General features: G+C 47.5%; 4 protein-coding genes across 4 annotated transcripts; 3 read left to right on the top strand and 1 right to left on the bottom strand.

Annotated features, from left to right (window-relative positions):
• Positions 1–801: 801 nt before the first annotated feature.
• Positions 802–1,101, top strand: EDB91DRAFT_1031572 (uncharacterized protein; the record flags this gene model as incomplete). The annotated part of the gene is made up of 1 exon (XM_041312732.1): positions 802–1,101. A coding segment is annotated over one exon (300 nt), but the record flags the coding sequence as incomplete, so codon positions are not given.
• A 1,873-nt stretch (positions 1,102–2,974) lies between these two features.
• Positions 2,975–4,537, bottom strand: EDB91DRAFT_1250786 (uncharacterized protein; the record flags this gene model as incomplete). The annotated part of the gene is made up of 13 exons (XM_041323268.1): positions 2,975–3,038; positions 3,102–3,127; positions 3,180–3,220; positions 3,271–3,381; positions 3,439–3,547; positions 3,602–3,783; positions 3,841–3,873; positions 3,930–3,960; positions 4,018–4,046; positions 4,097–4,193; positions 4,248–4,266; positions 4,349–4,428; positions 4,478–4,537. 13 exons carry the CDS (start codon positions 4,535–4,537, stop codon positions 2,975–2,977), a joined length of 882 nt encoding a protein of 293 aa, XP_041174799.1.
• A 665-nt stretch (positions 4,538–5,202) lies between these two features.
• EDB91DRAFT_1204946 (cytochrome P450) lies at positions 5,203–7,786 on the top strand. The gene is made up of 14 exons (XM_041320693.1): positions 5,203–5,430; positions 5,488–5,582; positions 5,640–5,731; positions 5,779–5,822; positions 5,870–6,004; positions 6,054–6,192; positions 6,243–6,532; positions 6,584–6,650; positions 6,702–6,977; positions 7,022–7,212; positions 7,265–7,310; positions 7,360–7,392; positions 7,449–7,477; positions 7,532–7,786. Exons 1-14 carry the CDS (start codon positions 5,298–5,300, stop codon positions 7,714–7,716), a joined length of 1,755 nt encoding a protein of 584 aa, XP_041174798.1. The 5' UTR covers positions 5,203–5,297; the 3' UTR covers positions 7,717–7,786.
• Positions 7,787–11,677: 3,891 nt separating this feature from the next.
• Positions 11,678–14,119, top strand: EDB91DRAFT_1250782 (cytochrome P450; the record flags this gene model as incomplete). Its single annotated transcript, XM_041323267.1, has 14 exons — positions 11,678–11,816; positions 11,873–11,967; positions 12,029–12,120; positions 12,168–12,211; positions 12,259–12,393; positions 12,441–12,591; positions 12,645–12,934; positions 12,993–13,059; positions 13,111–13,377; positions 13,422–13,612; positions 13,664–13,709; positions 13,758–13,790; positions 13,848–13,876; positions 13,935–14,119. The coding sequence occupies 14 exons, from the start codon at positions 11,678–11,680 to the stop codon at positions 14,117–14,119; spliced, it is 1,764 nt and encodes a 587-aa protein (XP_041174797.1).
• Positions 14,120–17,198: the final 3,079 nt, after the last annotated feature.

The following is a 17,198-nucleotide window of genomic DNA, read 5'->3' as shown; positions in this document are numbered from 1 at the left end:
CTACCTACTAAAGGTAGCGGGAATTAGTGCGACGGCTAGCATATATCCTTCTTATTTCTTCACTCACTGGGTTACAACCAAGGCCGGGTTTCTTCAAATTCTGGTTTCTTCCACAGCGGTGGTCAACCCATCCATTGATTGCGGTTACGATCCACTGGCACACCAGCATTTGTGGCTGTGTTTATATGCTGTAACCTGTTGGTCCCTGGTAGCCGAGAGACATGTGCAATATAAAACTCATGTCCCTGTCATGAATCAGTTAGCCTCCCCTAGCCAGACCAATCGAAGGAAGATAGTCGTTCCTTCGTATTAGGGTCTGCTTTTCATTGTCAGGTCGTTACCACTAGGTCTTCAAAATTTGAGTACCGCTGTCCAGCATTGTTCGGCAGTATTCGGCACGTGAGCTCCTTTTCAAACATGAGGACAAAAACCAAGCTCGATAACACGAAAACAGTCTGCGAAAACAGTCTGCGAAAACAGTCTGCGAACACGGTCGATGGCGTAGAATCCATCGACCCCACTCACTCCAAGTCCTGCTACAAATATCTTGCAGCCATATCACTATCCACCACTTGGATCACCTGTCCCAAACTATTACTATTACCACCCATCGTACCATGCATCGCCCAGCGGATGAGCCCCAGTTTTGCAATACTCACTGGCGAATGACGAGAATGAGCGCCCGCCCTGTCCAGAGACGCCAGTGCACTCGTTCAAGGTACTGTAACGCCTGCTCAGAGTCGAAAGCGGAAACAGCATGAGCACTTCTTACCACTGACACCAACGGCCTCGAAACGTACACGACGCACCAGCACAAACAAGCTCACCTCCTTCGAGCTCCTCGATTCGTTCAATTGGACGTCGGGTGAGTTGTTATACAATATTTTCCGCCTCACCGATGAACAAGGCGATGTTACCCACTGTTCCCTCCAACATGCAATGTCTGTCAGTCACTTCTTGAAGGGACGCTCGACATATGGTGTTGGTATGGTTCTTGAGGCATGGTTTAGAAGCTCCGACGGAGCGCAAGTTGCAGACACGCAAGAGAGCCTGCAAATGTACGGTATGGCAGTGCAGTACAAGGATATTCGAGCAGCACGTCCGGCACTCACCTCATTTGCTCCTCAGCTCGTCAAGGCTGAGCTCATCCAAGAAGCAGAGCGCGCTGTCAACGTATCAAGCGGTCTCCATACATCGACCACGAAATTATCAGATTCAAGGCAATCCCACGACCGGGACTCTGCGCAGCTTCGCTGGACAGACATTGGGTCCACAACCGTCGAGTCTGTTGCTGAAGTTATCCAAACTTGACAGATGAAGTTTTATATGCATGAGACGAATGAATGTGTCCGTTTTACCGCTCCCCGTTGCGATTACAAGCAGCACATCATCGCCATTTAACAAGCACTCTATAGCCCCGAGCTGGAAATCATGGGTGTCGTGAGGCATTCGTTGTCTAAGGATGTTCCGACAGTACTCTCGTCCTTCTTCCGAGTCGAAAATGAATCGATTACGATCATTGCGAGAACTCATATCGCACCGACGCGCTGCTACATCTCGGCGCGTCTACAGTCAACGCGTTGCTGTGGCATGATGTGGAGTCGGAATGCTCTCGATTATTCTGCGGCAACCCATTGCGCACGAACTGGTCATCCTTGAGCCGGACGATGGGTGTAAGACTGCAAGTAGGTTCACGAATACACATGGGTACGATTGGTTTTAATTGGCCTTTTTAAAACAGCGTACTTACAAACGGATCAATATCCTGCCTTGCGTAATTCACTTGATGGCGTTGGTCAGGCGATCATTGGTTATCAACGCAATCATACTCTAGAGGTCTCTTGAAACGATGAATACGCGGGGGCGTTCCTGATGCTTGGGTGCGTGATACAAATTAAAACCATGACGTTGACGATTTTTATCCGACATTGTAGCCCCGTGGCATCAAGGCTCGTGTATCTGCGGTCGTACGTGTCAATGGTTATGCACAATTTCTCGCCGTACTGGGAAAGAGAGCTTATGTATTGGATCAACGTCACTTTGGATACCCACCCAAACGATGCCAGGACGTGCAAGATATCCGACGAATTGTTGAATTGTTGAAATCATATACAGTGGCAGCGAGAACGTGTTCGCGGAGAAAAAGGCAGCACTTAGAGACTCCAGCCACTTTATTTCTTATTAATGCGCAGCCCGAAGTTGGCGATCTCACACCAAGTTGGAGGAGCCGTGAGGAGCCACTGGTGCACGGCAGATCCGAGACCGGACGACATGTGTCAGTTCCCTATCCCCATTCATACAGTCATTGAATATTGATGCCTCCCTATTTGCATATCTCTCCAGCTGGCTGTGTGAATCAAGCAACAGATTGTGCTGCCATCATGATCAATCATGCATTTTGCCGTTGGGTAGTATGATATCGATACCACCAATTATGCTACACCTATGGCGCTGCTTCTCAGTCTGCTGTTCGGTTAATGTTTGCATCCTTGGCCCGGCTGCCACTTGGCAGGCAGTTTGGACAGGATGTCATTGAACGAGTTTTGACTGGCTGCGTCATTCGACTTGTCCGTGCTATAGGGAATGCTGGTATTCGGCTAGCCTCAAGGCTGATTGGTTTGAGGGATCTCAGTTTCCGGCACGAGCGCCACAGAGCTAGTATCTCGTGACCGTGAGAGGACGGGAACATCAAATGAACAAACGGGAGCAGTTTCAATGATGATACGTCTGGGTTTTATGGGTGCGTACAGACAGGACTATACTATACAGTGCAAGGTGCCAAGAAAGAGCTAGGCTACGATAAACAAGTCTGAGAATATGAATCCGAGGGTGAGTCGTAAGGAGGTCACGACAGAAAACATGTGTCTCACAAGAACTTTGAACTTTGTAAGGTTTAACGCTACGCTAGGCGCCACCAGCGAATTGTATTGTGCTTAGCGGTTTCGAGGGCGTCTCCGTGATTTCGTCGTTACGATCAGTCTTCCACAAGGCGACGTGCATGCGCGTTGCGAGAATAGTAGTGCATACCGATCTGGAAACTGGATTCGATGTAATAGTCCAAGTGTAAGCGCACGACGGAATGGGGGCGGGGGTGTACTTACTATTGCAAACTGCTGCTGTAATCATCCTGTCAACCTGATTCAGTGGATGTTAAAGGTACAGAAGTGATCCTTGGCTACCTTCAGGAGCAGGAAGGCTAAAATATTTACAGCTGACCAAACTGTAGGCGAGTTTAAGCATTCTGATGATAAATTAGCAATCATGGCTCACGGAGGCCGCATGCATAGTAAGTCGCATTCTGTTGAACGATAACTTTGAGCAGATGGCTACCGCTTTCGCGATACGATTTAATGACTTGAATTCCAACAAGGATAACGAGTTCTTCAAAAAGGTCATGATATATCAATAAAGAGTAAGTGTTTCGAGATAAAAACTTACCTAACTCGAATACCATGAGTGAGATGAACATTACATATAATAAATTGCCCTGAGAGGTCAGGTAGCATCCGACAAGGGTGGAGACAGGTGATTTCGAGACTAGTTCAAACTGATTAGCACATGAATCTGGGATGGCATACTGCAACAAAATCAAAACACAAACATGTGGTAGACCCGCCCGATGATAACCCCACGGCAGCCACGAGAATGACGCAGGCCTGACTGAATTCAGTGATTTGCTCATGTCAATCTGCATAGAGCAACCAACGGAATATGTGACGAGAATGAGTGTAAGGACTCGTTTGCTTTTTCGCCACAATGCGTATGCTCTGATGATATACAACCCTAAGGCGCGTTGACGATCATACATGTACATGAAATCACCGAGGTGAAATGACTTACCCTCCGAACATCCGATGGAAAGAAGCGTGAACACTGACTCGAATTATCTCAGAAGGCAAAAAATTGAAGCGATGCGCTACGATGCGCACCTCTGACGGTGAGATCGAACGTGTGACAGTCCTAAAGTTTGGTAGCCTCTAAGCGACGGTATGAACGATCAAAACTAAACTGACTCACATTGACGTTGGGATCAGACATAGAGTCCACTGCAAACAGAATTCTGAATAATTGAAGAGAGACTATGTCTAAAACTCACTATAGACTCGAAAAAAGAAAACTCCGAAAGTCGAGTAACGGGCAGTTATAAACAAAGCTTTTGTTGTTCCCCACTTTGATTTGCGGAGGTACACGAGCTAGAAAGTGTGCTCAGAAGTTGAGGTCAATCAAATTTATTGCACAAAACGCACTTCTTCATCGAACGTCAGACTGTAATCGTACAGCTATGAAGCAGTAAATATATGTCAATCCATAAGAGACCGAATCTACCACATTTATTCATGTTACTCACCCAAAGAAAGGCCATTGCGGCTTCACATAATGATCGAGTCGCGGAATCATGATAGAATGAGGAGGCGTACCATAGAAATACTGACGACAATGTTAACAAGTGAGAAGAAGCATCATGAAAGCCACTCACAGTCAAGGCCTGATAGCTATACAGCATTGGGAGGTCATAAGCGTTGATGACACCGTCCATGATGAATGCTTCAAGAGTGAACACGGGAAGTGGTGAATATAAATGTATGCCTCAGCACAGCTGACTGGAATCAAATTCTCGCGATCAAGAGAATCTGATCTCATGCGCTCGAAGAAAGATGGGGAAGATATCACATATCAGCGATAATCAAATCTTCACTGCAGTGTAGCATGCACACCAGGGTCCAGTTCAGGGCAGCATTCAAAATCAAGTCTAAGGCCGCAATAGTATTCCCATTCATAGTCGTCGGTTTACATATCTCCCAGCTGTGGATCAATATGTGAAGCGCATCATGGAATATGATGTCCATACTACATACCGGTACGGACGGTCCGTCCAGGCTGTACTTCACTACTAGCTAGTGGCTGCGCATGGCACATGATGATCACATCGCCTTGCACTACACGCGTCCATGACACCGCAGCGTCCTTTTCAGTCCCGCCAGTTCATGTTGATATACTGCCAGTAGGGGCCCTGCCAGGAGCGTGTCCAGTTGCAGCCAGTTGCGTGAAATGAAGTAACGGGCACATCAAAATTGCACCAAACCAGACCTGGCTGGACCTGACCCGCAATTGGGCTTAAGTTTCATCCTCATCATGACCCGTGGGAATCGGGGATATCACCTTAGATTAGCCTAGTACTACTGAGTACGTCAACTCCGCGACGTTTTCGTCCAATATTGCCGTGTTCTGCAGCCGAGTAGTAGACGCAGTATCTTAGGCTTACTTACAGGTATACCAAGCCAATACCTCGTCGCTGTATGGCGGCCCTCGCTCAACTTCTTGGATATGGTGTCCTTACCCTTGCAGTGTGGAAACTCATTCAGAGGCGGGCCTCCAGACAGGCAAACGCTCTAAATGTTGCAGGCCCAGAAAAGGAACACTGGTGGAAAGGTTGGCTTTCTCTGGACGTCAGTCCCGCAAATTGGACGCTCACGTTCATGGATGCAGGCAACCTGGAGTTAATGTTCGTGGACAGTTTTGAACGTTGCTTAAAGGTCGCCATGGATTATGGTGGTGCCGTTAAAATCCATGCCTTCTTTGGAGTGCGTGGTATGCAGTACTGTGCATAAGGCATTATCATTGATGTGCGTGACTTCCAGGAGGAATGGCTATATGTATCAGATCCACGCGCGCTCCACCATATCCTTGTTAAAGAGCCACATATCTTTGAGGAAAATGATGCCTTTTTATCGTAAGCGCCAAGCATTGTTCGAACGTTCTTCATTAACCTTTCTCGAGTTGCAACAATCTCATCTTCGGCGAAGGTCTTATTTCTACGCTAGGTAAACCCCATTGATAATTGTTCTGGATTATCTTCATCGCCGCACAGGAGAACAACACCGAAAGCAGCGCAAAATGCTCAATCCAGTGTTCTCCATATCCAACATGCGAGAGCTCCTGCCCATTATTCAAAACATTTCCCACCAGCTAAAATCCATCCTCGTAGCAAGCATTCCCGCCCACGGTAAGCATGTTTAGGTGCACTATCATCCATCGCTTCACGGCACGTACAGATTCCGTAGAACTCGATGTTTTACCCTGGCTCTCTCGCAGTGCTCTCGATTGTGTTTGCGAGGGCGTGCTGGGCTACCATTCAGCTGCACTAGACACAGGGAGCGAGGACGAGTACATAAAGTCGCTACGGATGATAGGGTACGTAGACTAATCTGCCGGTGAAAACATCCCTTGACATGCTTGTCCAGTCCATCCATCAGCAAAACCATGTTATTTCGACCTTTGGTTCCCATATTTGTGCGCAATTTGTCTCTTTTCTGGCGTAAAAAGATAGTGGACTGGCTCACGATAAATTGGTTGCCGACGCAAACCATGAGAGATTTTAGAGAGCTACGCCGCGTAGTCGAAATCATGGACTCAGCCAGTAGAAGTATTTTCCAAGAGAAGAAGACTGCACTGGAGACACCTTCCCCTATCACATCACAATCCCATGACACATCTGGAGAAACGAGGGGAAAAGATATCATGTCTATCATGCGTGCGTAATCAGTTGCCCGACACATTCTTTCCTCACGTGGGACATACGCAGTCAAGGCAAATGCCTCATCTTCCGAGGCAGATAGACTGACTGATGCCGAGCTTCTGGGACAGATAAAGTCAGTTCTAGTTGCTTCCATGCGGTGACAACTGATTTCTCTACCAAACAGTGTTATGACTTTTGCTGGTGTCGATACCACGACGGCAGCAGTGGCTCGTGCATTGTACATGCTTGCGAAGCATCCTCACGTCCAGGAACAGTTGAGAGCGGAGATCTGCGATGCCGTGACTTCATATGAAGCCGCTGACGTCAATCCTTCGCACGCTAAAGATGACAGCGGGTCCCTCAGACTGCCATACGATACATTGATCAATCTTCCTTTGCTAGACGCAGTCGTTCGAGAGACCTTAAGGCTCTACCCATCTCTGCCTGTCCTCAGTCGAAGGTCAGTTGGTTGAAAGGAGACATTTTCTACTGACTCTCCCGAAGAACTACAGAAGCAGCGTCAGTGCCATTACAATTTCCAGTTCGGTCTGTATCTGGCGAAGAGATCGATGCGATTCCTGTGGCTCAAAATCAGAGACTCGTCATATCAATCCTTGCCGCGAATCATAACCAAAACATCTGGGGCGAAGATGCATCAGAATGGAAACCTGAACGATGGCTCAACTCGACTCAAGGTTAGCTTTTATACATGCCAGAAGGGGCCGTCGCTCATCAAGATTCTTTCAGCTGGGGTCAAGAATGGAGTGAAATATACTGGCGTTTATTCTTCCATGTGTGTCAAACAATCACATCGTCGCATATATCTAACCACACGTTTCTAGGATGACCTTCCTTGCGGGCAATCGTGCTTGCATGTACGGTGTTGATTTCTCCTGAATCTAAATTCGTTCTAATCATACGCTCACCTCAGAGGCTTCAAATTTGCCGAAATGGAAATGAGTGAGCCTTCTAACTTGCCGGTGATTCTTCACAATGACGAGCATTCTCTACCAGAGGACGTACTGGTGACTCTTGTGCGAGATATCCATTTCGCCCTGCCGTCAGAACCGGACGAAACCGGGCACGTGAAGGAAGTGTACTGGAAAATGAGTGGTTTCCACACACCAGTAGTTAAGGTGCCTGCAGGAGATGGGGAAACACCTCAGCTCCCTTTGACTATGCGGCTCGTCCAGAAATGATTCTGTTGTCGAACTAATTGTTACCGAGATCATGGTTTATTGCAATTTACAAATATAATGAAACTCACCTAAAAAGAAAAAAGTTTCAAACGAGTGTGGCTGAGTAGTACTCTAAGTAGTACCCGACGCGCGTTACACAACAACATTCAACTGAGTATATGCGCGACTATGAGTCAACTCGGGTCCGACGATGATACTCGCGACGACGCTAGAGTCCATGGCAATGGTTTCAATGAAAATGGTATGTTTTTATCGCAGTACTGAACAGTGAACACCAGGGACCTTATGTTGTCATTATAGAACCTTTGGAGAGCGCATATAACAATGGCAAGGGTATCGCAGTCTCCGTGACATTTACCCCACTTCTACCACCTCCAGCAACTGGAGAAAAACGCCGCAAGAATGCTAAATCACCACCCATAAACCGTGCCTTCTTCATCCACGAAGATTCAACCCTCCGCGACCTTCTCGATACAACATTCGAACACTATGACGTCTCCGAGAAAATGATGTACGGTATTGGGAATCGATCAGGTCTTCTCTCGGCTACCAACTTCACGATCACGTACACAATCCTTCGCACGAACTATAAGAATATTGTTCTCGCAAACCTCAGTGATTTCGACACAATCATGGAGGAAGTCAAAGAACACCGGTCACCAGCCTTCAAATTGACTATCATCGAGACCAAGGTATGTATTTTGGGTGTTTGTATGTGATTTGCAGTAAGCTAAATACATGGTAGTATGATGATGGCGAAGAAGCTGAAGAAGATGAAGAAGCTGAAGCCGAACCTGCGGGTAAGAGGGTGAGATATATGTGTTTTGATTGTCTTCTTGTCACTCATGTTGTGAAGGCTGCAACAGGACCAACTGACGAGGAGATAGAGCAAAACGAGGCAATTGCAAATCTGACTCGTCAGTATACCTGCGAAGACCGAGCATGTGGTTTCCGTATCTGCTGGCCAGCTCCACCAGACACCAAACACATCAACCTGACACCATTACATCTCAACACGTGGGCTGCTGCGATGGTCTGCGTGATGTTCTGAAGTATGTAATCTGCATGTGTCACTAACAGGGTTATTACACAATAGGTTGGTCCGAACAAGCAGCCAGGTGTCGACTTAGACAATCCGCCAAACACGAAGATTTTCGATGTTACATACGCAGACCCGACTGATATTGCTACTCTCTCACGTCGACGTCTCAATACAGTTACCCAAACCCAATCCTCCGCACCAAGTATTGTCATCAACAATGACTTCAAGGATATTGTGGGCCTCCTGCATGGCAAACGTGGACCTGATCATGCTGCCAACATCCCACAGCCTGCTGCTCTTCGTCCGAAGTTGAGTTTGATTGATTTTTGTGAACGCTTCAACCTATCGCTATGGCTACGTGAGAAGTTGGACAACATTGACGTGACAGGCCCACACTGTCTTCGGTTCCTTCAGAATGCTGACTTGCTTGGTGCTGGACTGTCTCTTGGTGAGCTTGCAGATATTCGCGATGCCGAGGAACGGTGGATGCTTGATGCTTAGTTTGTATGGCTCCGAGCTTTCAAAGTGTATTTTTCGGCTGCAGTATTCACAGACACCCATTCATAATATTATGCTACTGTATTGTAACAATGCTATGGTCAAGCAAGATAACCCGAGTGACGAAAGAAGCCCCAAGTCATCTTGGGTGTTATGACAGAACATGCAGTGTACAGCTCATAGTAAGGAGCCTTAGGCCCATAGAACCCTAACCCTTGGCGACGGAGATGTGACTTGATTGCGGAGAATGCTTGCTCAATAGGATTGAGATCCGGGGAATATGGTGGTAAGTATTCAATGCGACACCCTGACAAAATAGTGAGACAACTCCGTATCACAAGCTTTATTATACTGACCATAAGCATGAACAAGCTCTTCGATTTCCTCCGCATGGTGAATACGAGCATTGTCCATAACCAACACACTCCGTGGCCCTGGAAATGGAGTCGTGATAGGAAGCTAATAATAACAGCTTACTGATACATCACAACGACACTGACAGTTTGAAAACGAACCACATCATTTTGCAAAAAATCGATGAAAGTCTTGCGATTGAATGATCCTTCAACAACTTTTGCAGCAATGATGCCCTCATCAAGAGCCAATCCTGCTACCATTGAAAACCGACGTTTCCGAACAAATGGTTGATGCTGCTCAGCACGTGCACCTCGCGGAGCACGTCCCCAGCGACGCGAGTATGTACGGTCATCTTTTGAAACTTCATCCAAACAGAGTAATGAAGCTGGCGAGTATTGCGAGACACGACGAACGAAGTCTGCGTGACATAGAGAGTCACGTTCAGCTGCAATCTTCTCAATGTGCTTGAGATTGATGCCAGCACGCTCAAAAGATCGGTGAATGGTGGATAGTGATGTCTGTAGAAACCGGCCATCCTGAAGTCTCAGCTGGTATTCATCGAGGAATAGGGTGGGGTTATGGCGAGCAAGCCGAATGAGGAACTGGATATCATGCTGGGTGAAAGTACGAGGCCTGCCCCTGCCAATTGCCTGAATTTTGGCTACACTGCCAGTGGCTCGTTTACGACGTTGTGTGCGGTAGATGGTTGACTTTGAGATCTGTGTGATGGAGAGGATTTCTTTGGTTGCATATCCTTTGTTCGCCATTCGCAATGCAGCATCTTTGAGGTCGTTGCTGATCCGTCTATTGCCCATCGTGGAGAAGAGTAATGTGTGACTCACGAGATGCTGGCTGAGGCTGTACGCTGCTGTATGCCACACGCAACAGGTGACCAATTCCGAAAATATATATTTTTACACATTCGAAGAGTGTCATTGTTTATGAAAATCGCAATAATGTGAGTGATTATAAGCTGTCCAGATGCCATGGCTCAGTGATTTCGCGCAGTTCCTGTTGGTGCAAGAGGAGAGCACGCAAGGCCAAGTATTCTCGTGTCCATGAGATGTATGAGGACCACGAATCTTTCTTAGAAGTGCTGTGATGATCAGTCGTCCCAATACCAAATGCCCGCGTCGAATGTCTAGACCCCACGGTCTTAAAAATTTGGCGAGTCGATATCATTTATGGCTAAACAAGCGCCGGTGTTTGTGCACATGCAAGTATTACTAGTTCACTAATACTGTGCGATCGAGGAGAAATTATATACCACGCCATGACATGGTCTATATTGAAACCTTGGTCTTGTGAAACCTATCTTTCGAGAGCGTTGAACGACAGTCGTGATTGCTACCCTAACCATAAGTCGCACCGGCTTCGGAAACGCGAGGTTTGGTACGATACTTGACGGTGTTACATCGAGCACGCTGATCCACGATGTGACTTGAGGCGATGTGCTGTTTGGGTTGATAAACATGAAGACCTTGCATACCTTCACTAACTCCTGTGTGAAGGCCAGGTGATGAGCAATCACCTACTGGACAGGCTAAGTTTGACAAGATACTGGAGAACCCTTCATACAGAAGGAACGACTGTCTTCAAGCTTCGAGGCTCCTTCCGATCTTTCAAGGCCTGACTACGGGAGACTTCTAGTTAGTACCGGAGATTGCTTACGGTGGGCAATGGGCATGAACTGCATGCTTGTAAACGGGGAACCTTCATCTATCTCTCGTTTAGCTATTGAGAATGTGCTCGTCCGCTATGTACATGGCGAAGAAGTTGAGAATAATGAGCGGGATGCGAAAGTTTCAAGATGCCAGATGGATACAAATAATGAGCACTGCAATGTTGCAGCCGACTTTTGCTCCGAGTAAGCTCGGACTGCTAAGTAGTTCTCTTGAGTACCAATACTTATCTTCTTGAAATTTGCAAGTTGCTGTCACGCTCCACGACGACCGTGTTCCATTGCCGCAGCCTTTGAACGTTTCAGCTGGCACTGCTAGTCCTGTCGTACTCGGCGGCCGACAGTTTACGAAGTACTGTGATACAGAGTTCAAACCTTCCCGAATGACCTTCCCTCAACTTATCGGATATACTGTGCTTACCCTTCTTACCCATGCAGTATGGAAGCTCGTTCAGAGATGGGCCTCCAGAAAGGCGAACGCCCTAAATGTCGCAGGCCCAGAAAAAGAGCATTGGTGGAAAGGTTTGCTTAGGCTCTAGCGACATTCAATGATCAGATACTCACGTTCATGGATGCAGGCAACCTGGAATCAATATTCTTGGACAGTTTTGATCGCTGCTTACAGGTCGCCGTAGATTATGGTGGAGCTGTCAAAATCCACGCCTTGTTCGGAGTGCGTGATATACATCACCGTGCATAAGGCATGATTATTGATGTGTGGTCACCACTGGCAGGAGGAATGGCTGTACGTATCGGACCCACGCGCGCTCCATCACATCCTTGTCAAGGAGCCACATATATTTGAGGAAAATGATGCCTTTATAGAGTAAGCCTCAAACATTGCTCGAACATTCTTCATTAACACTTCTTAAGTTGCAACAAGCTCATCTTCGGCGAAGGCCTTATTTCTACGCTAGGTGAAACCTGTTGATAATCGCCGCGGATTGTGTTCATCGCTGCACAGGGCAACAGCATCGAAACCAGCGCAAAATGCTCAATCCAGTGTTTTCTACATCTAACATGCGGGAGCTTCTGCCCATTATTCAAACCATTTCCCGCCAGCTAAAATCCATCATCGTGTCAAACATTCCTACCGACAGTAAGCATGTTCATGCACATGCACGTCATCATCCATGACTTCACCAGTGGCATATACAGATTCAGTAGAACTCGATGTTTTACCTTGGCTCTCTCGCAATGCTCTTGATTGCGTTTGCGAGGGCGTGCTGGGCTATCATTCAGGTTCGTTAGACACAGGAAATGAGAATGAATACACAGAGGCGCTACGGATGCTAGGGTGCGTAACTAGTCTTCCAGTGAAAACATCCCATGACATGCTTGGTCTCACAGTCCATCCATCACTAAAAACATGATATTTGGACCCTTCGTCCCGGCATTTTTGCGCACTTTCTCTCTTTACTGGCTTAAGAAAATAGCAGAGTGGCTTACGATAAGTTGGTTGCCGACGCAAACCATGAGGGATTTTAGAGAGCTACGCCGCATAGTCGAAGTCATGGACTTAGCCAGTAGAAGCATTTTCCAGGAGAAGAAGGCTGCACTGGAGATACCTTCCGCTATCCCATCACAGTCCCATGACACGTCGGGAGGAACCAGGGGAAAGGATATCATGTCTATCATGCGTGCGTAATGATTTACTCCCGAAATCTATTCCTCACGTGGAACATACGCAATACGCAGTCAAGGCTAATGCCTCATCTTCCGAGGCAGATAGACTGAGCGATGCCGAACTTGTGGGACAAGTGAAGTCAGTTCGAGTTGTTTCCCTGCGACAAAAACTGATTTCTCTAATACACAGCGTTATGATTTTTGCTGGTCTCGAGACTACGACAGCTGCAGTGGCTCGTGCATTGTACATGGTTGCCAAGCACCCTCATGTCCAGGCACAACTAAGAACGGAGATCTGTGATGCCATGACTGCATACGAAGCTTCCAACGTCGACCATTCACATGAAGGCGGATCCACCAGACTGTCATACGATGCATTGATAAATCTTCCTTTCCTAGACGCGGTTGTTCGAGAAACGTTGAGGCTCTATCCGTCGCTGCCTGTCCTCACTCGAAGGTTAGTTGATCGAAGAGAGACATTCCCTGCTGACTCTCCCGAAGAACTACAGAAGCAGCGTCAGTGCCATTACAATTTCCAGTTCGATCTGCATCTGGCGATGAGATCGATACGATTCCTGTTGCTAGACATCAGAGACTAGTTGTATCCATCCTTGCTGCGAACCATAATCAAGCTGTCTGGGGCGAGGATGCATCAGAATGGAAACCTGAACGATGGCTTAACTCTAATGAAGGTTAGTTTTATACATTCCAAAAGAGGTAGTTGCTCAATAAGAATCTCTCAGCCGGGGTCCAGGATGGTGTGCGATATACAGGTGTCTATGCGTCCATGTAAGAAACAATTGTTTTGTCGCATATGTCTAACCACGCGTCCTTCAGGATGACCTTCCTTGCAGGAAATCGTTCTTGCATGTACGATGTCAATTCTTCTGAATCTGAATCTGTTCTAATGATACGCTCACCTCACAGAGGGTTCAAGTTTGCGGAAATGGAAATTAGTGAGATATCTGACTTGTCGGTCATCAGATCTTCGCACTGACGAGCTTTGTGTACCAGAGGATGTATTAGCGACTCTTTTGCCAAACATCCATTTTGCCCTGCCGTCAGAACTGGACGACAATGGGAACGTGAAGGAGATATACTGGAAAATGAGCGGTTTCCACATACCAGTAGTTAAGGCGCCTGCAGGAGACGGTGAAACGCCTCAGCTCCCTTTGACTTTGCGGCTCGTTCAAGAATAATTCCATTGTCTGACTGATCGTTGCTGACTATTGGTCATTGATTATGCAGCTATCCAGATACCCATGGGCTGAGTAATTTCACGCAGTTCCTGGTGGTGAAAGAGAGTATTCATGAGATCCTTGTGGACAACGAACTGTAGATGATCAGCCGTTTGAACACCAATGACCGCGTCGAATGTCTACATCACCGTGGTCTTGAATCTTTGACCCAGGGGCGTGATCCTTATACTTAGGGAGACCTGGGTCTTGTCATGTCGGCCGTTGTGACTGCCATCCTCACAAGCTGCACCAGTTTCGCAAATGCGAAGCCTTGGTACGGTCCTCGGCGATACTTCTGCGTTACGTTGAGAGCACCCTGATCCACACATCCGTCTCGTGCTCCATGTTACTCGAGACGATATGTTTAGTAGACCTTGCATACCTTCACTAACTTGCGTATGAAGGCCGGGTGATGAGCGATGAGATGGTGGTAAGAATATGCTTGTCCACAATGTGGCTAGCGGAGAAGTTGAGAATAAATATGGCGATGCGAAAGTATCAACACGGACACATAAATAATGACGCGAACAAGCTGCTCGCAAGAAGTTATCGCCAAGCTGATCCATCGGTGCCAGCTCGAGTGGCTGAGAGACGTCTCTGCGTCAACGATTCCCGGCCCGCATCTGAGTCAATGCAATACACCATCATGCTTATAGTCTTCGTACCATGGCCAGCAGTGTCGTATATAAGCTTGATGACCTCGTCAAATGATTCTAGATAATGATGACGCACCACCGGTCCTCTAACAGACAATACACTGAGGGCTGCAATCGGAGGTCAACGTCCAATGGAACGGTCAATTTCTCTGTATAAGTAATTCTCAATGAGTGAAATCTCAAACATGGACACGGAGAACAAGTGGGTGGAATGGACATGAGATAAGTTCACGCCAAGCCTCAATGTCTCCGCGATCGCAACAGCTGCAGGCCTGCTGACGACGACGAAGCTGCCATTTGACGAGTGGTCACTGGAATGAAAGTAACAGCTACACAGCACGCGACTGTCGTGCTCGTGAAAGAACACCGTGAATAACCGGTAGGTTGAAAAGGGGTTGCCTACCTGTAGCAAGCTACGCAAGATTGAAGAATTTTGCTGGTCTGGACCCATCGCTGCTCAAATTTGCTGCTCCAGACTGGAACTTTCCGGACAGGTCAGCGTATCTCCGCCTCGACACTTGAATGTACAACATTTCAGCGGACAAGACAGCGTGTGTGTGCGCAAGAGGAGCTTGCGCGACTTCACATGACCAAAATGTACAGCACCGATCATGCTGCAGTACCCGCTGTGCTCATTGGAGTGTGCGTGCGGCACGTACCTGGCAACTCAACCACACAAAGCTTCGCAAGTCAACTTCAGTGGTCCGTTAACTCTGCCTCCAAGTTAATAAAACTAGATAGAGTAGACATTACAAAACGAAGGGGGCAGATACGTTTGAGGCGGACCGCGGAATCGGTCATTTGTATGTAGTACGACTTAGGCTTGGCACAGACGTCTGAGATAAAGTCTAGCAAAGGTCCTCTTTGCGACTTGAATGGCTGCTGATGCAGTTGATCATGATGGTTGAGCGCTCCGTTGATGTCGGACCACACACCTTGGGAGTCCGATGGTGACACTGACAACAAAAGTTGGTGCCAAAGCGTCCGCCTTCGAAGAGCGTGGATCGTAGTGCCTCCTGTTACCTCCCGTTAGATTATTTGAAATGAATAATATTGGTTTTGAGAATTGGCGGGGAAAGATAGTACAGCCCGTCAAGTTGTCAAGACAACGCTCGCATCAATCCGTCGGTCCTGTCAGTTTTTACATAATCCTTCCTACTATACTCCTGAAACATACCCTGCAAGAGCAAATTTCTACCATCTCCCTTCGTGTTACCGCGCCAAAAAAAATACCCAGCCCACTGCCGCGTCAGACCTCGTCATGATTCCCCCTTTATCAAGTGCAAAACAGGATCGTCCCTGAAATTCGTGATCAGCCGCAAGCTTAGTACACAACAATGACAGTGACTAGCTGTGTCTTTCGAACTCATTACACCAGATAAGGTAGCTGGTGACGAGGAGTAGTCGCAGCCAGACCAATATAAGTAAGAGGTAAAGTTGCCGTGGTGCGGTTCTGAACTGCCCGAACCGGTTCTGCACCGCGAACTGCACCGACAGTGCGGTGCGGTTACGGTTGGGTTCGACTGATACGCACTGGGAGAGGTTCGTGGTTCGGGCGCTGGGCTTTTTGTGTGAACCGTAGCGAACGTGTTCGAACCGTAACCGCACCATATGTACTACAAATGTTGAATAATCATTTTGAGAAAGAGGAAGCTCAATTTTTGTTTTGGTCATGCAGCCGGCAGAAATTCTAAAAACACTGATCTACCTATTCAACTGCGAGCAGCGAGTACGTCAAAATGCCTCCGCAATTCGATGCTCCAGCACTCAATCCCGACGGCTCCCTAAAAAACGCTGAAGAGATGGAATGGGTTCAATCTCCTACTAGTCAACACACACCTTTGACCCTCAAAATACCTGCAAGGAATAGGCCGTCTTCACCAACCCCATTAAAAATTATATCTTCAACCCCCGCTGACTTCACGAATCCTCGCAAACGAAAAACGGCTGACAATTCCGCACCTGCAGCAACTTCCGATCCAACGCTAACGGCATTAACTCGCCCAAAAGGGCAGGCTGGTACCAACGCAAAGTCGAAGAAGACTGTAACCACATAATACAGTAACATATACCCGTCTCAGACGGGCAGCCGGGCGTGACAATGTACTGATAGAGATGGGCCATCCGGTGTGGGCCGGTGGCAATAATTGTACCGTGATAGACGAGTGGGCCGAGGGTGTGGTGTATCCGAGGCAAACGGATGGGCCGGGGGTATATAGTATGGATGGTAATACAGGAATGTACTATATAGGATATCAACAATAGTAGTGAATCCAGTGGGATAGACGAGTGGGCCGGAGTAATGGAGTGCAATGTAAACGAGTGGGCCGGTAAAGGAGGTAAAATGGAGACGGGTGGGCCGCGTGATAGGGCCGGTAAACGAG

This window comes from Suillus paluster, assembly GCF_016628075.1.
Source record: "Suillus paluster strain FC165 chromosome Unknown EDB91scaffold_47, whole genome shotgun sequence".
In the NCBI taxonomy this organism is placed as follows: Eukaryota; Fungi; Basidiomycota; class Agaricomycetes; order Boletales; family Suillaceae; genus Suillus; species Suillus paluster.
Note: the sequence above shows the minus strand (reverse complement) of the source record. Positions and strands in the feature narration are given on the sequence as shown.